This window comes from Penicillium cosmopolitanum (genome assembly GCF_028827165.1).
Source record: "Penicillium cosmopolitanum strain IBT 29677 chromosome Unknown utg000012l:1.0-3308103.0:1.0-3310761.0, whole genome shotgun sequence".
Lineage (NCBI taxonomy): Eukaryota > Fungi > Ascomycota > Eurotiomycetes > Eurotiales > Aspergillaceae > Penicillium > Penicillium cosmopolitanum.
The window spans coordinates 730,544-754,243 of record NW_026622682.1 but is presented as its reverse complement, the minus strand read 5'-3'; the positions used below and the strand labels follow the sequence as shown (position 1 = coordinate 754,243).

Here is a 23,700-nt window from a genome sequence, read left to right as displayed (position 1 = left end):
TAACCAAGGCCAGACCGACCCATCATGGACGCTGCCTCTGATCAGCGTACAGCACAAGCCCACAGGAGTCCTACTCTCGACCCGGAGTATTGGGACTCGGCGCCCCCTCTGAAACGTAAAAAACTTCGAAAGGGAACTCGGAGCTGCTGGGAATGCAAGCGACGGAAGATGAAATGCGTGTTTGACGGTCCCGATAACGCAGTCTGCGTTGGCTGTCATACACGTTGGACCAAATGCGTGAGCCAGGAGTTCCCGGAGAAAGTGCCCACCATTTCCACCATTTTAGATGATAATCGCCAGCTACGGAGTCGCCTGCGACGTGTGGAGTCGCAGCTGGCTGGTCTTCCAACCCCACCATCGGTCTGCAAGCATCCCTCAAGCAACGCGTCTCCTCCATCTCATGGGCCCATCAATACCCCGACCGAAGACCGACACCCTCAGGATGATCTCATTCTTGACCGAAATTCATCGTCTGCCCATGCCATCGGTGATCCAGGCGCGTCCGGGGCCGATGCATTGTCTCGAACTCTTTGGGGTTTCTTGCCCTCGCGACAAGATACCGCCATAATCTACAAGGCTAGTGGCGGCCACCATTCTATTCCATTCCATGAAGTCCTAACTACCCCGTACGGAATTCTCAATCAAGATGGTGGCCTTCGGTCGCAAGAGCGGCTGCGCGAGGTCCCAGGTCCAAACTCGCACCCGATAGCGCGTCACATGCTGCATCTAGCGAGCTTCCTCCAGCACTTACACCCCGATCCCGATCTCAATGAAGAGCTCCGGGGCATCTCGGAGGCCCCACAGGCGATACGCGAACGTCTAGCTGATAAAGCTATCAGTCTGGTGACCACCAATGTCAGGTTCGTGGGCAGCTTTGAGTTTCTGGAATGTATTATGATCGAGAGCTTGTATCAAGCGAATTGCGGGTATTTACGACGAAGCTGGATGACTGCGCGACGAGCCATGACTATCGCGCAGTCGATGGGCTTTCATCGGTCGGGGGCTCGGACTCAGTATACGGTTCTCCATCCGCAGACCAAGGCATACCCGGACATCATGTGGTTTCGCATTGTCTTCTACGATCGACAGATGTGCCTTATTCTCGGTATGCCACAAGGAACCTCCGATCAGAGTATGGCCTCCGATGCGATGCTCGCCAAGGATTCGGCCAGCGGTCGTCTTGAGCGAATCCATTGTGTCATCGCATCGCAAATTTTGGACCGCAACGAATCTGACTCGGTCAGCTACGATTACTCCTGGACGCAGAATCTCGATAAGCAACTGCAGCGAGCGGCTCGGAACTTGCCAAGCCGCTGGTGGCTGGTCCCAAACCTCAGCGGCGAGAAGCAATACTCACAGGCTTTATTCTGGGAAATGCGACGACTCTCAGAACAATTATTTCATTATAACCTCCTCAACCAGCTCCACCTTCCCTACTTATTTCGCGACTCGCTTGAGCGCAAGTTCGATTATTCTCGAATCACTTGTGTCAACGCCTCGCGAGAGATCTTATCCCGCTTCATCATGCTGCGCCGCTGAAATCAAGTAGCTTTTAGTTGCCGCACCATCGATTTCACTGCTCTGATGGCCGCTATGACCCTGATACTGGCTCACCTGCATAGTCACCGGTCTGAGCAGGCTGACAATTTTCTCGCCGCCCAATATCTGGGCGACCGTGCGATGATCGAGCAGGCACAAGAAAACATGGAGGATCTAAACCGCCTGAACTCCGACGCCCTCAGTGCGCGAAGTGCTCAGTTGCTGAACCGGCTGCTCGCCATCGAGGCCAAGGCAGCTGAAGGTGACCCGCAAAGCGCCAAAAGCGTATGCGTGCAAGGGCCGGAGACTGAAGAATCACAATCCGATGACTCGACTAACCGCGGTACACATACCTATATTCCGTATTTTGGGGTCATTCAAGCTGCGAGCGAGAGTCGCACTGACGGGATGAATTCCCAAGCACCATATAAGCCATCGGCATATTACCGACAGAGCCAAACCCCAGTCAGCATACGAGGAGAGCAGAAACTAGTGACACAAACACAACCAACGTCTATTGCAACGCCACTGTCTCCAGATTCCTATAATAATCATTACCAGAATGAAATCAACAGCAACAGGACCAACGATGATGTCACTGCTCTCTTTGCACCGCTACTCTCGGAGGTTCTCTCAGACGATCCCATGCAGCAGATTGAACACAGTGGGACTAGCGCTAGAATTGAGGACAATGCATTTCAGGATCTCGACTTGGCTTTCTTGGATAATTTGATGAGAGGCACTTGAGAGTATGGAAAATGCGGCACGGAATAGGCCGCGGCGTAATATTTGTGCGGTCTGCATGTAGGCACATACTAGTATATTCCTCCTGACAGAGTTGTCAATATGACCACACCCACACTTATCATTAACAGATCTAGGATATAGTAGAGGGCATATTGAGAACTTGGAAATCGAACGCGTTTAAGCTCTACCTCTATTTCATTTCTGATTCATCTTCAACCTTGGAAGCAGCAGGAATATGATATATGCAGTCTTCATGGCGCCATCTATTCTTGTTTCACACACTATCTATGGTAGTTTTAGTTTTTGTGTAATGGGTTCAGTACATTGAGTAAATTCGGCCTACTCGGGTACGCTATAGCCGATTACGATAGTAGTAGGATAGTTCTAACTATATCCCACTCAGGAGTAGAGAATTTCTTCGTGCACTTCGTACCCATTTCCCGAAACAGTTGAGCGTAGATCATTTGTTTCGCGCTGAGGAGGCAGATGGATCTTTATGCTCTCTTTCGTTTTCATACTCGAGAATGGTATAGTATCGATTTTGATTCGAATCAAGGGTTCAAATTTAATTTTTCTTGGTTGCCTGGAGTTTAATTTTAATTTTGACTTTGATTCGTATTTGGTGGGGATTGGGATTTTATCGGTTCAAGGCCAGGGCCCGAGGTCAGGCTAGGCTAAGCTCATGCAAGGTTTGAGCAACGGCTGGCTGATTAGCATGCGCTTTGTGGTCGTTACCAGCAGTAAGGATTGGTTAATAAGTACTTTTGAGTGTTGCGTGTACTGTATTATGCATACGAAGAATTCAACCGTAGTGTTTGGGGGAAATGGATCAGAGGGACTAGGTTGGATTCTGAAAAACTTGATTGGTTGCTCACGCCCGACATGTATTGGGAATAAATATGCTAGAAGACAAAATACCGACGATAGAAACAGGCCAAAGAGACAGGAGAGGGAACTTGGAGGCAGAAGAGCGCTAAAAAAGAAGAGGCTGTTCAAGTTTTTGATCTTTTACGGAATCCAACCTTGGTCAAAACCTTGCTCCTATAGATTATACCGAGCACCACGAACCACTTGAAATTTCCGCATCAGGCTAACCTGAAACTCCGAGTCGGGTTGTGAGACGCTTCCGCCTTCGGTGTTATTAGATTTGGGAGTGAACAGACTGGTGTTCTGGGAGCAGCCATGCCATCAGTCGGCATCGAGGGAAACCGCATATTAAAGGGTGGATCTGGGGAAGGTGGCTGGTATTGTGGTACAGTAATGTTGTGGTGGCAGGTTGGATCTAGCGTTGGCCAGTATTGAGCTGAGGTGTCGATGGCGGGATTCTGGAGATAGATGTCACACGTTTCCTGGTGCTGCGATGATTGATTTGGTATGCTGGTTATCGAGTGACTGGGTTCTGGGAATTTGAGGGGCTGGAGTAGAAAAGCCGGGTCATAATAGTCGACCAGAGATAGCTGATCGGTAAGGGTAGGAGGAAAGGCATAGGGCGTGGGAAGAAGAGAGCTCTTTGCCCGAGCAGCTGAGTAAACTTCAGCAACCTTCAGCTTCCTTTTCAAGGATCGAGCAGCAACCGGAGAGCCATCTTCTGAAGCGGACCTTGGCGAGATCGTATGTTTTATTCGTTTGATATTTTCGTTCTCGGTTTTGACTCTGAACGCGTGATTGCTCCATGGTGATGCTGAGTGGTCCGATGCCTCTATATCTCGAGTGAAAAGAGTGCGCAGAGAGCCGCTGTTTATAGTATCGCTTGTCTGACCAACAGCGTCTAAAGAACCGGGAAAGTTTGCGTGGGAGATCCAAGCCATCTTTTGTTCGTCTGCAGAGGAAAGTAAATGTTAAAACAACTTGAGCTCGTTATTGGAGGATATGTCTTAATGCCAACCATTTTGTCCGTTTAAAAACTCCTCCTCTTGTTGCCTGACTCGATATAACTCGTCCAGGATGTGCAGTCGTCCAGGTGGATTAATCTGATGTCGAACTTGCTGGTCGGCTTTTCTAAGTTCTGCAACCGAAATGCCGTGGCTGGTTCGCAGCTCGCAAAGAATATGAACTAGAAGCTGGATACGCTCTTGGCCAGGTTAGCTAAGTTAACATCTCCATCATGAGAATTCTCTTACCAAATTTAGGGAGGTGATCTGGCTCCCGATGGGTGACTCTCGACGGCCACCATGGTGGCTTAGTCTCATTAGGATCAAGCTGGCTTTTAGTGCCGGCAATGACCTTTCGTCCATTGTATGGATAGTTCACCTGTTTCTGAGGCTCTACGAGCTTGACATAGGCTTTAGCTAGAGTTCGGCAATTGGTCTGCTGGATATTTTCGAAGGCCTTTTCATAATAAAGGGTCAAGAAATCATGGTCCTTGACTGATATCGCGACTTTCTTGTCGCTCACAGATCTGTGTGTTTCGTTGGAAATGCCCTGCCATTGATATTTGGAAAATTTGCTGGGGAAAGGGGCGACGGCTGATTGTAAACAGGCTGGAATTTAGCAGCCTCGGTGATGGGCTGTCTCATGGGCCGATGGTTCGCAAGCTTAGGTCCAGGATTGGTCTGAATGGCCATTGATGAGAGGGGTAGACTGTTCTCCGTATCCGGTTCGTTTTGACAAGGGGAAGGCGATATGTTGGGTTCGACTGGTAATTTTCGTCAATTGAGATCATTGCTAGGATGATAGTCATAAATACCTTGGTAATTGGGCAAGCAGATTTCTCTAGACATTTGAACAGCTCTCAGAAATGCATCAATCACCTTCATGGATAGTACCGTATTGCAACTATCCGCGATTGGCCCAGATGATTCTAAACGAATTTGTCCATTTGCGTCGAGATATACGAGTAAAAATTGTGTGCCTGGCATCTTGTTCAACGTCGCCTCCGCGGGTACATTCGCTTCCTCCTGACTAGCAGTCAGCATATTTCAATCTAGCATTTAGAACAAGTGGCTACCATGGCATGAGATAAAGACCTATTCACTTCTCTTTATAACGAAATTTATACCCAAAACTGTCTTATGTGATTTTTAGCCTGGCAAAATGCCAACTTGGAATGCGAAAACGGGAGAGCTCTCAGAATAAAAAGGCCACCGTCGAAGAACCGCAAAGACGCTGTCAGTGAGAAGAAAAAAGGGAACAGATGTGTCGACTTCCAGATGGGACAAAAACTGGGGTGTGGAATCTACCCCAGACATTTATACCTTACCCAAAGGGCCGGCAATCTCTGCTGTGTCTGACATGCTCACTAGCACGGTTCATTCCGTCAGCCGTATCATGAGGGCCACTGCATGAGAGGAAACGATACATCTACGAACCAATAGCAAAAGTACAAGCTTTAAGTTAGAGCTAGATCCCAGCTATTCGGTCTATGAAGCAACTTTGAAAGCAGTTTCTATAACTTGGCCAACCAGAAACCAGGGTTTTTAAGAGAAAAAAGGAAGAAATAAAAACAAAATATGTCCCGCGAGACCAAAATATCATGGCATTTGGCATGTCAAGGCTGCCTTCATGTTGGCCGAATGTAACAGGCCTGGAATGTGGATCACCTGTTGGTCGCGCACAAATGCCACCAACTACCTTGTCAAAGTAGTCGCGATTTTCTGTACTTTCTACGCCGTTATAGAGTCTCCTTGCGTTGAATAATGCATGACTCAGGCTTTGGAAATTAAGAGTATATCCAAGATAAGAAGACAGAAGAAAATGACAGGCCCATAAAAACGCAAGAGTCTTCCTTCGGGGCCTCGTAGGTCCCTGTGATTCTGCCATGCATTTTTATGTTAAACGTGTGGGATTTACCGAGGGCCGTTTTTAAATGGCCGGAACATCTTCCCGGATGTCGATCCTTCCTGACGGGCTCAAACTATGCATGCATCAAGACGAATCGGTAACTCGCGGAGAACTAGCTCAAGCCTCCAAGGGCGATCCTTGCGTCTTAGCGCGAGGCTCCTATGTAGTGCCTGTCGATGTTATCGTTAGCGTTCACGTCAAACGGACCAAAACATCAGTGAGATCAGATTACTAGTCATAGGTATATTTATTTAATTAGATCGGATCGCAAGGTTGATCGATTATCTTGTATCTGACTACGACAAGAAATCCTTTGGTGTGTGTGCATAATGTCTGAATAATGAGAATTAGCAAAACCCATTTTCCTGTTCAGTTCGCTTAAACAATTTGGCTTATGCCACAAGAATCGCCAGCACAGATAGAGTTCCCTCCAGTCTACACTTAATTCGTATAATAGTATGTTCGTATACAGTTTCCTTTTCGTAGGCATAATGGAAGGACCACGCCCTGAGACAGACAGCGAATCAGCTATTGAATATTTGATCGGTAGAATACGAGGATTTGCAGCGCACGGATTCACGGTCTGTGCGCCGGGCCGCCCACGAACTCCTACATACATCCTAGCTAACAATCCGGTTCATGCAATAGTTACAATATGACACGTCGGCGAGATAAAACCGACGCCACAAGGCGTTAGCAAATCCCGGTTATCAGGAGCATGAGCGATGCCACTCCTGTTCCCCGCTAAGAGGTAGTGCCCCAACCCCTCCCACTAGTGGGTGTATTGGTGAGGCGAATAATGATTTCATGAATTCTCAAGTACGCACAAATGCTTGAGCACTTTCAGTGGGAAGCATAGTTCGCATTTGCCAGTCCAACATTTGATATTTTGGCTCACTATGGCAGGTCGAGTGGGTATTTCGTTTACTGAAACCTTTCGAATCAAGTTCGAAGGTAATTTAGCGACCATATCCCTCATGTAGAAGCCTTGCGCTACGCATACACAGGAGGTAACTAATATCAGCCTGTCTCGCCCTATTCTGCCAGTAAATATACTCGTACAAACAACATTCACATGAAAACAAGAATTGGACTTTATGCCAAGAGTGAAGGCTTAAATACGCTAGTAGAACCTTTACCACGAACTTTACCACTGACGTCTTGACTTTCGCACCCCACACTATGGATCATTACCTGGCGGACAATTAGAAGTCAAAATCAACTGTCAAACTCTTTTCTTTTGTTCTCATAGTGTTGAGTTTATCAGTGCTCAGCAAAATGTGCATACCGCATAGCCAATTGTAGCTGTAGACTCAAGGAGAGAAGTCACCAACCTTGAAGGGACAGACATGTATTGTATATAGAATACACGACCATCCTGTATAGGATTCAGTTCCCTTTATCTTCGGGTACTAAGTGAGGAGTTTTCAAGTCCACGGGTCTCAATCCTTGTATTCCGTAGGGACCAGCCCATTCCGGAACGGCCTGGTGGCGTTGTGATGAGGCTGGTCTTTTTGACTTTGCTCATGTGCCCATTCATAATTGCATGAACCAGGCCCGCGGGTACTTTTGACAGCCACAGGCGCTTGGACGTGTTCCGACCGGACATAACTATTGGGAGTTACACTTGGATATTTTAGCCCAAATTTCGGGAACATGAAGACTCAGCTGTCCATTCCCCGAGTTCCCCGGATGGAATAGTGCTCGATGAAGTGTAAAGAATGGTTTAGATATTCTTGGGGTCCGTTTCAACCCTGGAAGCAATTTCACCTCCAAACACTACGCGACTCTTTCCACAGTGATTCCGACGATGCTATAGTACTAATGAGGCCTGAGAGCCCTCGGACCTGCGACTCAGTCAGCCCCAACTTCGTTATGGCCTATTCCCGAGGCCAAAGTACGAATGGAATTCTCATGTACATAAGCACGAAAAATATAGCAGTTGGTTTGTGATTGCTTTTAGTTCCAAGGTTCGTCGCTTTAGAAAAGATATCCTCTGAGGCAAAGATTGAAAGTTTTCGATGCATACTTACTAGTTTCCAAGGTTAATAATATATATTCAACCGTGACCCAGTACTGAAATAGGAGCCAAGTAAGAAATCACTGAAAGATGAGAATACTACTAGTAATAGTACCAGTACGCCACGGCCCGGGACAGATAGAGCCTGAGGGGATTGCGGATATCATGCCCAGGTGTCCAGGTGGTATTATATACCTTCAAATCAACGCGGCAGCAACAGTAAATATGGCCCTCTCCTCCCCCGGACCAAATCTAATTCCCCTTAGTATAAAACAGCATCATAAACAGATAAAAGTTCAACTTGTCAATCGATTTGATTTCTCTGATTTCGACGTTATGTTCCCCGAGCGGGAGATCTAGGCAAGCCGATTCTAAGGACGTAAACGGATCGAACGCCTCAAATATTAATTAAAGTTGATTGACCTTTCAAAAGTCAATTGACAACTAAGCAGTAAGCAGGGTCGAATACCCCTTTGTGTTTAGAACAAATGCAAAAGACACTTCTGATCACCCTATAAGTAGATTAGTGGACGATCAGGAAGTGACCAGGTAGAATGACCGAGCACTCACTGAGCGTTCATCATGTCATATCTACTGCTTTTTCATTAATTGAACCTGGTTCTGTCTTTCTTCCTGGGTTGCGGGATGGGATCTGTGAAATCCTATACCAAATCCAGAGTGCTTATCGTTCGGATAATCGGCTCGGATTTGTTTCGCGTCTCCCCGCTGTTTGACTTATCTGGATACCATGAACCTTTGGGAAAGTCGAATCACACATGGAGTTGGTAATGCATTACAAGCAACCCTACTGGTCGCGAAAGCCGTTATATGGATCGGCCATTGTGTACTACCATCTCAACTTTTTGACTTTACCACGGTGATATTTTACCAGTGCATTTGGAGCTTCTCGAGACCGCAGAGCTATGACTGGGATTTACCGTGAATCGCCTGACTCTTCGTTGAATTCATTAACATGCATGAATCGCACTATGCACAACTTCATTGAATAGTTACCGAAAGGGGGATGTTTATCTTCGATAAGATTCCATGTTGACTGTAACAATTGTCCTAGTCTTCTAAATGTGTTAGTCATATTCGTAGGAAGAGTACTGGGTACCAATGAAGAAGAACGCGAGATGTAACGTGGGCGTGTGGCCAGTGAAAAATTGCGAGGTATCTTATTGGCTGCTATTTTTTCCCGGACGGCGGGGTTGAGCAAACAAACTTCCAAGTTTCTGGCCGTCCAAACTCCTTTTGGTTCAACTCCTGGCTTTCGGCATTTCAGATACTGCCATGGGCCTCTCATCCCTTGATACGACAAGAATAAGGAATTTTCCTTTCTGGTAACAGTGCAAATGTACTTTACCATACTCATCCAAAAATACTGAGGCTTAACCTTACCAATTCGATAATGTGTATCCAAAAGAAGCCTAGCAAATCAAGGCGGTAGTACAAATACAGGAGAACATCTCCGGCATCCACACTCTTAACCCCCACTTTACCCGGAAGGCAGGAGAACTTCTCCGGTGTCCTACCACCACTTGTCCGACTCACCCTGAGCGTTCTCTTTCTCTCATCGCGAGATGACAGCACGGAACTCGAATAGAGCTATCCGCCCCCAACTGGCCGATGAGCCCCGAGAATCCGAAAAGCCGGATGCCAATACCCCGAAGCTCGTGAAAAATGCCAGCAGCGCCTGTTCAGCATGCCGGAGGCGCAAGTCAAGAGTATGTTCCTCGTGTCTGTCCCATTTGGCAATATAACAAGTATCCTGACCTAAATTTAAGTGTGTCGGGGGCGTGCCATGCGAGCCATGTCGTAAAGCAGATACAAAGTGCGAACTCGATTTTGACACTGATGGCCGACGACGCGTCGCCTTCAAACGAAAGATCCAGTCTCTGGAGCAGGACCGCAACTTGCTTCTACAATTGATGGAGACTATTCGCAGTGATAACACTCGAACAGCCCCTGGAGTCCTGAATCTGATCCGGAGCAATGCGTCTGTAGGTGAGATTCGGCAATTCTTGGATTCCGACACCATTTCTAGCTCTGCCGATGAAATGCCACCGAAGATTCGGAGACAGACATCCAGGAAATACATGGATATCAAGAGTTTATCCGATATACCTCTCTACGAGGTCCCAGCGCAACCTTGGACCTCGGTGACAGATGACAGCAGCTTTGTGTCTCACCTTATTTCACTTTACTTCACGTGGCAGCACCCTGTTTTGAATTGGATCGATCGTGACCTCTTTCTAAGGGACATGCGCTCGAAAGACTTGAACTCGAAATTTTGCTCTCCAATTTTGGTAAACAGCATATTGGGTGTCGCATGTGTGAGTTTCTGTTTTTCTCGCTGAAATTACTCCCTGATATAAATGGCATGAATTATTAACTTCGATTTAGTTCTATACCTGGTATCCTGAAGGATTCGCCAATCCAGCTGAACCAAGCTCTCGGGGCGAGCACTTTTTCAAAGAGGCAGTTCGTCTTCTAGGAGAGGCAGAAGGAAAGTTGACACTCACGAACCTTCAAGCAAGAGGAGACATCTATACTAGGTATATATTCTCTTCAATCTCTTATTAGCCCAGTGGGAACTAACACAAAGGACCAGTGCTTGTGTTATGGGCAAGGATAGACTTGGTTGGCAGTATTTGGTGGAGATAGCAGAGTGCGTTCGCCAATTTATCAATCGACGAGACCTTTTCATCAGGGAAACAAAGGGCGACGTCCAGGAAATGTCGAGAAGTATTGATACCACACTTCATGGCCTGTTCAGCCTCAATCCGTGAGCAAAACCACCGCCAAATTTCTACGGCTACAACTGACGAATCTTGAAGGGTGGCGACACTAAGTTTACAAAAACCGACAATTATAAAACGGCCGCAACTCGAATATTTCCCAGAGGATCATCACCCAGCTGACAATTGGACGCCATACCCCCGACAAGCCGATGCGCTGTTGGCTCACACCAACTGTGTGAAGAACGGCACATTTGATCTGGGCATCATCATGTGGGAGGTGTCTGATTATCTCTTTGGAGATGAGAAGCCCCCTAGTCCCGACGCCACAATTATTGAAGGGTTTTACCAGCGTTTGCAAAAGTGGGATGAAGGTCTCCCTAATTGCATCGACAAGAAAAGCAACGCACCACCTGGTGTTATGGATCTCCAGTAAGTGGTATCCTCCTTTTCCAACAATAACTACTAAGTTGACCGTGATAGCATGAGATACCATAACGCAGTCTTGATAATGTTTGGTTTCATTCTTCCAGGCCTTGATCAGAGTCAATCAGCTGAAAAGGAGAGAATCAATGGGATCCGCACAACATCAGCCCGCGAAATTGGCATTGTGCTCAACCAGTTCCGCTCACTCTGGCCAGTGGAGTACATGCCCATGAATTCGATGCAATATGCCACCATCGCCCTATTCGCACTACTCGGTAGTCTCGAGCATGAGGACAACCAAAAATCATTTACAGACATTCTGATCAGCCTTCGCGCTCTTGCACGTCGCTGGCAATTGGCTAAGGGGATGCTTCGCCTTATACAGTTGACAGCTATGAAGCAAGAATCTAAGCTTCCTGTCGAGGCAGAGGTTCTTCTTCGCGATTTTGAAGAGGAGCTATGGACAGCGAGCGATCGTCAACGGTTTAGCAGCCTGTATCCGAATTTCGCCGTCTCTACGGAATTCAAAGAAGGAACTAGCGCAGCCGCTGATGAGGCTGAACTAGATCGGCTTCTTGAGGAATGGGATAATCTGGCCTTGTCCAACAAAAAAGCAGAGACTATTCAGGAGGACAGTGAGGAAAGGGACAGTGAGGAAAGGGACAGTGAGGAAAGGGACAGTGAGGAAAGGGGCGATGGTGGAAGCAACTAAAGAAATACGAAGACTCACGTGGTTTAATATTCGATTATATTCAATTTGCTACAAATTCAGTTACAAGATGCTGCGAAACACATGACATTACTAAGTACAAGAACCAGCACGGTTGCTGAGGCATATATTGCCTCTTTCATCCTTGCTCCCGAAGCCTTTACAAGAAGCGCTCGTTCTCGCTTGCTCGCGGACCAAACCATCGCAATATGTCCAAGTAGTTGGGAAGAACCACTTGCTGATTTTATATGTAGACCAGCTGATGCAACAGTGAGAGCCACCGCGCTGCTCGCAAACACTGCGTGGCTCGCGATTTGTCCTCAGACGAAACACACACCTCTTTCCGGTCTTGCAAGCGAAGAACGAAATACAATCTTCCCAAATCACAGCATGCCGTGAACTTACTTGAAAGGCCGGTACGTCCACTGAAGCACTTATATTTCCAGAAACAGTGGCTAGCAAAGACTGAACATCCTCTACCATGTCGGAATCCTGCTCATCGAATTTCTTGGCATAGGCCGCTTCCGTCAGCAGTTTGGCTTTGTCTTCATCTGTGGCACCGGTGTTGGGATCTAGTGCTTTAAGCCATGAAGTTGTATTGGCATCGTAGTTGCTATAATAGGCATCTACATCATAGATGCTCAGATTGCCTTTGGAATTGAGGAAATAGTCAGAGGCAACAAGCGATACTATGAAACCGTAGGAGTCATCAGGTGGATCAGGTAGAGTGTCGCCACTAGAGAAATGAGCGAGACTAAAAGCAAGGCCAAGTATGATATGACGGAAGTGCATCGTGCCTTTATCAAATTTAATCAAACGACTTGATAAGATTTGTTGCTGCCGGGAGTTTTTTCTAATATGTCAGCATGGTTGTATTTATAAGCGCATTTCTTCATAGGATCTTTGCTTATTTCTTTCTTAGTGTCACTCCTGCAAGTAAAAGTACCCGGATATTGTCTTCAAATAGGCGGAGGATGTATCCACGTGGAGTCGATCTAGATCAACGTACTTCAATTGAGGGGTCCAGCTTGCCGTGTTATGGGTTGTACATGGGATGACATGTATTACTAGAAATTGTAGTTTGAACAACAAAGAGATTCGTTTCGGCGATACGGGAGATTCATTCTCCCTTTTTCTATAATTCCGAATACTACCCAGTAACGCGGTATGTGTCGCGTATCTTTCATTTGAGCCATACTTTGATATCGTTTATCACCGTTATTTCTCTTTATGGGAAACCCCTAATCGCAATAATTTTTGAGGGCGTACGAATGCAACTTATGAGACTTTCTCTTTGAAAAATTAGCCTTAGAGTTGAAAAAGCATTTGTCAAACCCTTCATGGATTGAAAATTGCCATGAAGTTGTTGGACTACCTTTGTGAGCGGGAACAAAGCTTCCTTCTTTCGGAAGGCTGATGTTGAGCATATTTGCTACCATCTTTGTGAATCTCCAACAGAAATTACTACTGGAAATTTATCTATCGCATCCCCGTTACGGTGTGACCCATGGCTGAGATAATCCAAGCCGTGACCACTACACAGCCGGAAGATTTTAACCAGTCGGTCAACCTTCCAAGTTATCTTCATCCGCTGCATCCTACGGACGTATCTTTTTTATTTAATATTGAAGGTGATATTAATGATCCTTTTTATGGGTCTGTTACCTGCGACTTGTACAAGGTCTTCAATACCAATGATCTGATGCTTTCAGGGTCTGTTGGGCTTAACTGCGAAGTGCTCGAAAGGCAACTCTTACTGCACCAATGATTTGTTTCTAGCATATATGGAATTATCAAGTGAAAATAAAGAAATAATAAATCGAATAACTCATTCAAAAAAAGAATGAAAAGAGATGCTAGAAAGATGCACAGCTAAAGCTCTAAACGCTACCAGATCTGTGGGAAGGGACCTGGATCCATGGATGACCGAGGCCCATAGGTCAAAGAAACTCAGAAAATAGAGACCAAGGCCAGGATTTGAATCTGAATCTTCGCCGCCCTCAAGGGGCCTCTCAGTGAGAACTGACACCCCCAACGTGCTTGCTGTTTACACCACCTTGGTCTTTTAATGCCACTTGGCCCATCTGTGAGCCAGCTGCTCAAAAATTGAGGCAGACATCTAGTCATTAACTCATTCGCATTCATGCACCACCTTTCATGGTCCCGAGCTTCTGCCGACATCTCATTACTGTACCCCAGCGAGTATGTGGCGTGTGAGCTGATTATTAGTTAATGAGGATGGTATACTCTGAATAGTACTTGTATACGATATTCGTAGTAAAGATTAAAGGGTGCCGAGCTCGATCAGCACTACCAAAAAGCCATCATGCGAGCAGTATTATCCCCACTCCGATCTCGTTTCTGTCTTGCCTTTTCCACCAATACAGAGAGAGTCAGAACCACCATAACTTTGAAGTCTTCCCCCAAATCATCATTTATCTGAAGTACACCCCCTTTCCCACTTCCCGGTAATGCACCCGCATATGTAGCATGTACTTCATAAGGATCGGGACTGCATAAGTCCAAATTGAGAGCATCTGCATTCCTCGGGTCCCGATCGAGATCCGCAGATCTTCTCCAAAGAAAGAATCTCTCTCCAACATCTTCCCTGTGGTCGCTCGTTTTCAAAGTTCGAGGCATCGACCATTGGTAGTATCCGTGTTGAGCGACCAAATAAAGGGCGGATTTGTCGCCGGAACTCAACTTGAAGTGAATTTTCGAAGATCGAAATTTGTTGAATCGGCAACTTCCGAGTACCCGGCCATTTTTATCGCCGCCCTCGTGCATGGTTATATCGGTATGATCCCCTAGCATCCCTCCGACATGTATGAAATAAAATGGGTCTTGTTCGTAGTGTTTTGCAGATATTCGCATGTTCACTCTCAGCGGCGCCAAGCGAGAAAATACCAAGGTTTGCGACCTTAATCTTGATCCTGAGTTCCGGGACTGGGGAATGATGGTCGATGCATCGCTTCCTAATGTGCTATTGACTTTGGTTGAATCGCTTGCTAGAGACCATTGATCACTCTGCATGAACCCAATATCACTGGACATGGTTGAATATAATAGACTCGAATGTGCTGTGAATGTTTTCTTTGTTTCTTTGAAAACTCAACTCGGTAGTGAAAGCCGCGCAGGCTAGTAAATGTGAGGAAATAGATGAAGTTCAAGATGATAGTGCCTGATGAGAACTATATGACTTTACTTTAATGCATTTTGCCGCGTATTTCTAGGTGGGTCGCCTAATTCCCTGCGCGCTGCACTGCCACAGCATGGCTGAGCAATGTACTAAATGCCCGGTCTTGGCATTCTACGGATTCGATGACGATTGTACTCGTACGGAGTTTTTTCTATCGGCTAGCAAGACGAGCTTAGTCTATTAAGAGAAGAAGCAGCACATGTTGTATATCATATTTTATCTCGTTGTAAAGTCTACAATTCTGGCCAACTTTCACATAAATCGAGAAACCTCACGTGATGTCGGAGCAACCACTTCATGGAACCTTCTGAGGCCTCAAATATATGTTTCGCATAAATCTAGCTTGCGGGATAAATGAATTAGTGCTTTTTTGCTTCGAGAAAGGACTTTGAAAATTTATCTGCTGTGCTGGTAGACTTCCAAGGTTTTCGTTCCCAGATTTTGCCCCGCCATGTTGATGCCTATCAATTTTGCTTGAAGCTGATCTTTGCTTAGGGGTAATCTGTCGATATATTGATATGGATGTTGATATTTCCTTTCTTTTTGTGGCTCTCCTTTAATTTTCAATCTTCCAAGGTTTAAAGCAACTTGAAGTATTAGACGGGACTCGGATATACTAGTAGGAGTCCCAATCAAATAGTAGTGGAAGTACCAATTGTGCTACATGGTAACATCTCAGCCGCAAATATATATTGGGACCAACTTCGAGTTCCAAGGTTGAAGGTGTATTCAAGTTCAAGTTGAGAGTTACTGCACATTGTAATAATATGATCTATTCAAAATTCAATTGTATTCAAGCCATGATTGCCATTGTTGATGTGTCCAGTGTGCCCAGGTGGTCCATCAGATTAGATTCTGGGGAAATGACGTCCCGCGGAGAACCACGCGAACACGTCGACGCGTTCCCCCCAACTTCATCTTCGCGCCGATTTCCTCAACTCCAAGTCTCACTCTTCTAAGCCCTACTAGTATCTATTTATCCTCCTCGAAGAGTGAAAAGAGTGAAGATACCCATCAAAATGGCACCCAAAAGAAAATCGGATGGCGCCGCGGGAAGCAGCGTTGCCAAAAAGCCCAACAATGCCACCGGGAACAAACCCGACGAGCCAACACCCTGGCAACACCCACGCTGGTCAGAAGTCTCTGCTTCTGGAAACTCGGACGCGGCCTTTCGTGAAGCTATGAAAAAGCCCGACCAGAACCCCTTTGCATACCTCAATGTGTGCAAGCAACTGCTCGAGCAGATCCCGGAGGAAATTCAGCGCGAACGCGAAAACAGGGATGACGAGATGTGACTAGTAAATTCCGATCCATTTGCTTCGTAATGCTTACAAGATTTATAGAACCGAGAGCCGCTCTGTGATGGTGGCCGGACCTGCTCCTGCATGAAGCCGCTCGCCGAACACCCAGAATCTAAATTTTCTCTTAGCCAGGCTGGCGCATGGCGATTCAACATGATGCGCGAACAACTTCCATATCGAAACCCGGAAACATTTGGAATGATGATGTTCAGCGATTACCCCATCTGGGGTACAATCGAAGTGATTGAAAATCAGATATTGGACTTCAATGAGGCGACCGACTGGAGGGAACAGTGGGCAGTCTGCGAAGCCTTTATCATGCTCCTCGGGGCGGAGGAACTTAAGGCCATGGGATGGTATGTGATCACCCTGATTCTAATTTGTGGATGGCTTCCATTAACCGGCGTGATATTAGGTCCGAGGAACCCGCTGATTTCCTGACACTTGTGGAGGGTGGTTTCCTCACGATGCTTGCCAAGCTTGAGAGCCTCAATCTCCTGAAGCCAGACTCGGAGGTGAAAAATCTCGGTGCGATCATGTCCTTGGCTATTGGAAATGCGTATGAACTGGCCAATTATGGCCTGGAGTTCGAGGGCCTTGACAAGAAGGTTCTGGCCTATGCTCTCAAGCACGATATCGTTCTGCCAGGGCTCCTTCGTACGGAGAAGACCGTCAAGGAACTCTCGGACAAGGCTCGTGCATTCAATCTTCCTGAATATGATGCAAACGACAACGATCCCTGGCAATTGACGAAGACTTTGAAGAAGTACACCCCAGCGGGAGAGGGGAAGAAGATGGGCGGGGACAAGTATGATGTGACGAGCTGGACATCGGCCAAGCGCAAGAAGAACAGCTCAAATCGCAAGGATCCTTGCTCGAAGGAGATGATGGATAATATCAAGAATGGAATGGTTCTGTCACTGGCTACTTAGTTGAGTGGTTCAACCTAATCGGGTATCCGTCAAGTCATGATGCGACAAGAGATAATCCCACATATTAATGCAAACAGACTTTTCCAGTTGGGAACGCTATCTTAATGTGGAAAGGTCTAATTCTGCGATCAAAATATTCTAGCCGTAGATGGTCCGTGTACCTGCGCTGATCCTGCTCCCTTTCAAGTTCTGATCACTAGTGCTTATGACCCCTCCATCAAGGCCCCCCATCGCCAACCTTGGAAATTCGCAGTAAATCCCAACACTAGACCTATAAATCAATAGATCGGCACATGTTCTCCCTCAACCTAGACACAAAGCAACTTGAACCCCTATCCATCTTCGAATCAAATCAAATTCAACCGCAACTATGACCTACACGATCTACGAAGGCTTCGTCCTCCAAACAAAGCGATCCCTAACAACCCTCTCAGACATCCTCCGCAAGGCCCAAGAGCAACCTAATGCCTCAGACTTCCCATCCTCCCGCCTCTTTACCGATATGAAATCCCTAAGCTACCAAATATTCGCCGCAACCACACAAACACACATGGTCTTGGCGAAATTAAACAACACAGCGTTCCCTGACGTGGATTCGAGCAAAGATGTCCTCTACACATACGAAGAAATGCACAGTCGCATTGACGAGGCGCTCAAGGCTCTCGACGCCACCAACAAGAACTACATCGTCGAGCACTGCGAGGATGTCACTCCTGCCCCTCTCGGCCCCAATCTGCAGCCTTTTTCGGGTGTCGCTTACGCTGGAATTTTCCAAGCAAATATCTTCTTCCATGTCACTACTGCTTATGGGATCCTGCGCAAAGAAGGTGTGCCGCTTGGAAAGAAGGATTATCTTCTGCCGTTTGTTATGATTCAGGAATAGAGCTTTTGAACGGAGGTTTCCCTGAGAAGGCCTGAAAGAACCAAATCCAGAAAATATAATGTTTGTTCCGCATGTCGCCCCCGAGACCGAAGAACGAAAACTTGAATGTTCAAGAGTTTCGCGAGGTAAAAATAGTAGTACTGTTCAGATCAAGCTTGGCTTATTACGCCAAGTTTGACGATCGGCATATGTCCGAGACTTTTGCTAGAAACACCCCACATGCAACCATCCTATTTGATATCGGTCAACCTTGATTTACTTTATTTATTCGTAAATCTCAAGCTGTCTTTAAAACATGCCATAATGGAGAAGCCACCACGCCAGCATAATGTGGCTCAAGGACCGATTATAGTGAATCGCCGAATCCTGGTAGTCATGTACTTCAGTATCAAAGTTTCGTTTTGGATGGAATTAAACAAGGCACCTATTATTATAGTCAATAGTTATTCTTACAGCCCAAGAGCTACAAAGCGCCAGATTATCTGCGAGAGAAAGTGCCCTGCATTCAAATTTGTTCCAGAATATTCTATTGGTGCAATTTGTTGCCCCATCCTTGCCAAGATGTTGCAATAAATTAATCCGTCCTTTTTACCCTCAACCTGCAGAGTATAAGACACTAATTGAGTTTAAAGTTCAAGCCTCTTGACTACTATTCAGCCATTTGCGGGGCTGCAGAGTGTCACCTTCGAGGACCATTTCTCCAATCCACCAATTGAGGTAGGTGGACCCAAATTCTTCGCCCAGATCCCTATAAAGACTGATTTTACTAAAGGAATCCTTTACTGAGTGGCTTAATTCCAGGGGCTACACCTACGGAGGCAAATTATTCCGTACTCAGTCTCATGGCACGATCAAGTCCAAAAACTATAAAAGGAGCCGGCGGTGGTCATCATTCTTGCAGAGAAAATTAGATTTACACTCTACCGAACCCGGGAGCTGAATCTGCTCAGCAAGACCCGCAAAAATGAAGTGTCAAATCCTCCTTCTTGCTCTTGCAATTTATGTACGCAGCATCAGTGCTGTCGGCGTCTCCGGCGCCGCAGAAGGATTCGCAAAGGGTGTTACTGGTGGTGGGAAGTGCAACGCCCGTTTATCCCAGTACCACCGCTGAACTTGTCTCTTACCTTGGAGACAGCTCCCCTCGGGTGATTGTGTTGTCGAAAACGTACGTTGTTTAAAAAATATGCCTTGTTCAATACTAACCCTATGATTTCTAGATTCGACTTCACTAGTACCGAAGGTACAACGACAGCGACTGGATGTGCGCCATGGGGAACCGGTTCGTCGTGTCAGTTGGCAATCAACCAGAACAGTTGGTGTGACAACTACCAGGCCAGTGCTGCCAAGGTCTCTGTCTCATAGTATGTGGATATCTGTTCCGAACTATTCACAAACTAACGGTTTCAGTTATAATGCTGGCGTCCTTGGCATCACAGTGAACTCGGACAAGACCTTAATTGGATCTGGTTCTAGCGGTGTGATCAAGGGCAAGGGGTTACGAATTGTCAGCGGCGCAAGCAACATCATCATCCAGTGAGTGTGCCCTGTGCAATTCTATATTTTGAAATTTGCTAACGACACTTCACTCCGAAAGAAATATTGCCATTACCGATATCAATGAAAAGTATGTCTGGGGAGGTGACGCACTCACCATCAACAATGCTGATATGGTCTGGATTGATCATGTTACGGTCAGTCGCCACTGAAAAAAAACACTCTCATACGGCCACTAATATTACCTTCATTCTGACAGACCGCGCGCATTGGCCGTCAGCACCTTGTACTGGGAACCGACGCATCGAAGCGCGTAACGATCTCGAACAACTACTTCAACGGTGTTTCCAGCTACTCAGCCACATGCAACAGCTATGCCTACTGGGGAATTTACTTCGCTGGATCTAGCGATTTGATCACCCTGAAAGGCAACTATATCTACCACTTCAGTGGCCGCAGCCCCAAAGTCCAGGGAAATACCCTTCTTCATGCGGTAAGCCTCCCTCCCATTGTTACACCTCTCCACTAGCATAACGCGCTAACCACCACTCTAGGTCAACAATTACTGGTATGATTCCACCGGCCATGCCTTCGAGATTGGATCTGGCGGCTATGTTCTCGCAGAGGGCAATGTATTCCAAAACATCGCCACTATTGTTGATGGTACTGTCGAGGGACAGCTGTTCACCTCGCCGGATGCCACCACGAACAAAGTCTGCTCGACTTATTTGGGACACGTGTGCCAGGTTAATGGATTTGGAAGTTCAGGATCTTTCAGCCAGTCAGATACCAGCTTTTTGGTCAACTTTAGTGGTAAGAATGTTGCGTCGGCGGATACATATAGCGTGGCCAAGAGCAGTGTTCCTTCGAACGCAGGAGTGGGAAAGCTGTAGTCCTTTGAATTCAAGATCCCACTTTTTTTAGTGGTTTATCATGAAGAGATACTCGAAGCCAATCAAGTGTTTTGTGGTGACAATCAGGTTTTTCGCCTTTGTTTTTTGATGTCGAGTTCCCAGAATATGAAATGAAAGCCACTGTCCTAGCATGTTTCTACTTACCTGTTGATAATAAACTGAAGTGATTTGAGTTTCTTTGTTTTCTTTATCCATGACGTTGTCCATAAGGGAGACTAGGTCATTACGAAAAAGCCCCGAGTAAAAATGATTCACTAGGTGCCCCTTTGTCTCGGCAAGGGCCATCTCCCTTTCGTATCCGTGTTCACACGAGATTGTGATAAGGAAGTAAGGAATGAAGCTAGCAGCCAAGCTGCCGTTACCGATCACACACTCATCTGGGCTAAGCAACACGTCAAAACGGAACCAAACGGCGTCAGCCAGAGTTGTGAATAGAGATCGAGAACGAATTGATGGATAAGCGTTGTGTGGTTGGACTGAATTCTGCTGGGGCAGGGCTGGCCAAAAAAAAGCCCTTCCCTGGGAATCCTGGGAATCGGCATCACTGTTTTCCGTTCTGATTTTGACGAATCTTTGTCTTTCATACATAATTGCGCCTCTGCGTAAGCCCAGAATCCGGCCCTTGAGGGCATATAAAGCGGCTGGCAGTGCCGCTTGGCGAAGGATGATGGCTCCACCGATGTCCAACCCAATCCAATCTTCGGTATAGCGGCTTTTCTCTATGTGACTGATTGTAATTCCGTCCCAGCAGAGCCAGATAATTTCTCCGATGGAGAAATAAAAATTCATTGTTACTCCTTGCAACTCAGCGGGACTTTTGCGAGAAAAGGCCCGAGTAGACATAGTGCGCATAGTTTGGTCCCAATCTGTAAAGGCGAGCCTAGATGCGAAGCGAACTGCTGTCTGAGCAGTCTGGACCAGCAACGTAAGTTCTGACGCGTTTTCCCGCAGATCTTCTTGAAGTAACGCACTAGTCGGATCATCGAGGTAATAGCGCAAACGATCCACATATTCAGCCTCACAATGTTCTTGGATGTATTGTCCCCGGCTGCTTTTGAACACTATTCTTTTTTGATCTGGCTTCTGTGGCTTCTTTGGCTTCCTCCAGGATAGACGAGCGAGGCTTTTTAAAGCCTCTAGAACCAATCCTCTATCCTGGACGGGTTTATCTCCATGACAATAACCACTGACATCTGCCCCCGCCTCTGGATAGATCTTTTCTTCCTCTATCGGCCTTGGGTCACTCTCATGGCCCAGACAGCGAAGTGAGTCTTCAAAGTAATAACCCTCATTTGGGGGACTAAAGCCCAGTATATGAAGGATGTTGAATCCACGAGCCTGAATATCTTGAAGTACAGAGTTCATGTACAGATGTAAGCCGGAACGGCTATTCAAGCAGAATTCGTTATAGGGAGAGCTCACATCTGTCGCATAGAGAGAACTCCGTACCATGATAGCATTCATGAGGTCCATTGCGACAAATGTCGACAGGCGTCTAAACATGGCAGGCCTTTTTATCTTCAAACTTGGATGATGAGAATTGAAAAAGTTGATTGTTGAACAATCCACCACCCAGCCCGAGTGATATTTGATGGTCTGGCGGTCCAGCGAGATAATATCTGCAAGCTCACCCTCGAGATATAACTTTCCATTGTTCTGAGTAGAGTGAATGTCAAATATGATCTGAGCTGCGTCATAGTCGCTCGATATGGGTACCGGGCCACAGTCAGCATCTAATACACAGGTCGGTAGTCCCAGGATATAAGACGTATAGGCCGCAATCCATGCTGCCCCTCGCATACCATTGAAAATAATGATGTGTTTCTTTTCGGAACTTGTGAGTTTGTGGATCAACTGTATAACTTGCGAAATATCATGGACCGCTGGAATTGCGTCGCCTAGATCAGCATTATCCATCTGATTCTTCTGATTCTTCCTCCGTAGTGAGGAGAAAAAGCAATGATAGTGAACTACTTTCTCCTCCATTCCAGCTTTTTGAGTCAGAGGTAAGAGACTATTCCGGAAACATTTGAACTGATGTTGCCTGGGAACATTCTCCAGGGAAACATTAGCTGCTACAAACAGAGACAGAATCGCGGTGGTGCAGGCTTCCTCATTCCTGAAGGGGGAAACAGCCGATAGTAAACCAACGAAATTTTCTCAAGTCCTGAGTCTTGAGTTATTGGTTGGCAAGGAAGTTAACCAAAGTACCGACTTCGATCATCCTGTAACGCTATATCCGCTCTCTCCGCTACGCCTGCCGAGTCTGATTCATCCTGGACCGAAAATCGGAACATGTCGGTGTATACTCTGCAATCATAAGCATGCATCCGATTGTATGAGTGTCCACGCCCTCCAGGGCTAGCTGCTTTAACCCGCGGGATCCTATGTTGTAGACCGGTCGTGATAAACCGGGGATGTCTACCTCCCAGTCCGGCGGAGGCATCGTCGCCTTTTGGTTCAAATGTTTCGATCTTCTGAATCCAAGCTGCTCTAGTTGTCGTGTGATAGCCTTTTTGTTTTCTAGTACTTCATTGCGATCGCAAGGTGATTCGCGTAACGACTAGGCCTTAGCCTTATTTAGCAAATCGTATGATTAAGCTTTGGGGTTCTGGACTCAGGTAATAAGGCGCATACATGGGTTGATTAACTAATCACTATCGCTGTAGCGTATATTGGGTCTTTTTAAAGAGGCCGTTGGATCGTACTTGTAGGAGTCATAATCAACGGTGATTACATCATAACCAAAATATACCACCAATGAGAGTCGTGTTCTGCTCGGACATTAAACATAGCTAGAACCAGATTAACATAGCGCGCATGAGACTAAAATAAAACTTGGATATAATGACTAGCCAGTGAACCACGGAATTAAGCTCTAGCCGAAACACGAAACTGATGACCTCATTAAGCCTTCCATTTTGAGAGATTACTTACGAGTGGGGGCGGAACAAAGGCCGAGCCAATGGATAAGGCCGTCGCCTCTTTTAGCAAATTCTATTGGATGAGCGAAGA

The 23,700-nt window shown here is 46.4% G+C and overlaps 10 protein-coding genes across 10 annotated transcripts; 6 read left to right on the top strand and 4 right to left on the bottom strand.

Moving 5' to 3' along the window:
- Positions 1-24: 24 nt before the first annotated feature.
- N7509_013057 (Zn(II)2Cys6 transcription factor) lies at positions 25-1,539 on the top strand (the record flags this gene model as incomplete). The annotated part of the gene is made up of 1 exon (XM_056637694.1): positions 25-1,539. One exon carries the CDS (start codon positions 25-27, stop codon positions 1,537-1,539), a length of 1,515 nt encoding a protein of 504 aa, XP_056481201.1.
- Positions 1,540-1,593: 54 nt separating this feature from the next.
- N7509_013056 (uncharacterized protein) lies at positions 1,594-2,286 on the top strand (the record flags this gene model as incomplete). The annotated part of the gene is made up of 1 exon (XM_056637693.1): positions 1,594-2,286. The coding sequence occupies one exon, from the start codon at positions 1,594-1,596 to the stop codon at positions 2,284-2,286; it is 693 nt and encodes a 230-aa protein (XP_056481200.1).
- Positions 2,287-3,327: 1,041 nt separating this feature from the next.
- Positions 3,328-4,850, bottom strand: N7509_013055 (DUF2841 domain-containing protein; the record flags this gene model as incomplete). The annotated part of the gene is made up of 5 exons (XM_056637692.1): positions 3,328-3,456; positions 3,543-4,105; positions 4,172-4,357; positions 4,407-4,684; positions 4,750-4,850. 5 exons carry the CDS (start codon positions 4,848-4,850, stop codon positions 3,328-3,330), a joined length of 1,257 nt encoding a protein of 418 aa, XP_056481199.1.
- A 4,819-nt stretch (positions 4,851-9,669) lies between these two features.
- N7509_013054 (uncharacterized protein) lies at positions 9,670-11,965 on the top strand (the record flags this gene model as incomplete). The annotated part of the gene is made up of 6 exons (XM_056637691.1): positions 9,670-9,813; positions 9,874-10,422; positions 10,493-10,644; positions 10,701-10,874; positions 10,927-11,259; positions 11,311-11,965. 6 exons carry the CDS (start codon positions 9,670-9,672, stop codon positions 11,963-11,965), a joined length of 2,007 nt encoding a protein of 668 aa, XP_056481198.1.
- Positions 11,966-12,055: 90 nt separating this feature from the next.
- Positions 12,056-12,754, bottom strand: N7509_013053 (uncharacterized protein; the record flags this gene model as incomplete). The annotated part of the gene is made up of 1 exon (XM_056637690.1): positions 12,056-12,754. The coding sequence occupies one exon, from the start codon at positions 12,752-12,754 to the stop codon at positions 12,056-12,058; it is 699 nt and encodes a 232-aa protein (XP_056481197.1).
- A 1,518-nt stretch (positions 12,755-14,272) lies between these two features.
- N7509_013052 (uncharacterized protein) lies at positions 14,273-15,016 on the bottom strand (the record flags this gene model as incomplete). Its single annotated transcript, XM_056637689.1, has 1 exon — positions 14,273-15,016. The coding sequence occupies one exon, from the start codon at positions 15,014-15,016 to the stop codon at positions 14,273-14,275; it is 744 nt and encodes a 247-aa protein (XP_056481196.1).
- Positions 15,017-16,180: 1,164 nt separating this feature from the next.
- N7509_013051 (uncharacterized protein) lies at positions 16,181-17,394 on the top strand (the record flags this gene model as incomplete). Its single annotated transcript, XM_056637688.1, has 3 exons — positions 16,181-16,452; positions 16,591-16,818; positions 16,878-17,394. The coding sequence occupies 3 exons, from the start codon at positions 16,181-16,183 to the stop codon at positions 17,392-17,394; spliced, it is 1,017 nt and encodes a 338-aa protein (XP_056481195.1).
- A 370-nt stretch (positions 17,395-17,764) lies between these two features.
- Positions 17,765-18,277, top strand: N7509_013050 (DUF1993 domain-containing protein; the record flags this gene model as incomplete). Its single annotated transcript, XM_056637687.1, has 1 exon — positions 17,765-18,277. One exon carries the CDS (start codon positions 17,765-17,767, stop codon positions 18,275-18,277), a length of 513 nt encoding a protein of 170 aa, XP_056481194.1.
- Positions 18,278-19,241: 964 nt separating this feature from the next.
- On the top strand, positions 19,242-20,664 carry N7509_013049 (polysaccharide lyase family 1 protein; the record flags this gene model as incomplete). The annotated part of the gene is made up of 7 exons (XM_056637686.1): positions 19,242-19,354; positions 19,377-19,442; positions 19,495-19,638; positions 19,685-19,810; positions 19,872-19,968; positions 20,031-20,264; positions 20,326-20,664. 7 exons carry the CDS (start codon positions 19,242-19,244, stop codon positions 20,662-20,664), a joined length of 1,119 nt encoding a protein of 372 aa, XP_056481193.1.
- A 27-nt stretch (positions 20,665-20,691) lies between these two features.
- N7509_013048 (uncharacterized protein) lies at positions 20,692-22,158 on the bottom strand (the record flags this gene model as incomplete). Its single annotated transcript, XM_056637685.1, has 2 exons — positions 20,692-20,829; positions 20,941-22,158. The coding sequence occupies 2 exons, from the start codon at positions 22,156-22,158 to the stop codon at positions 20,692-20,694; spliced, it is 1,356 nt and encodes a 451-aa protein (XP_056481192.1).
- Positions 22,159-23,700: the final 1,542 nt, after the last annotated feature.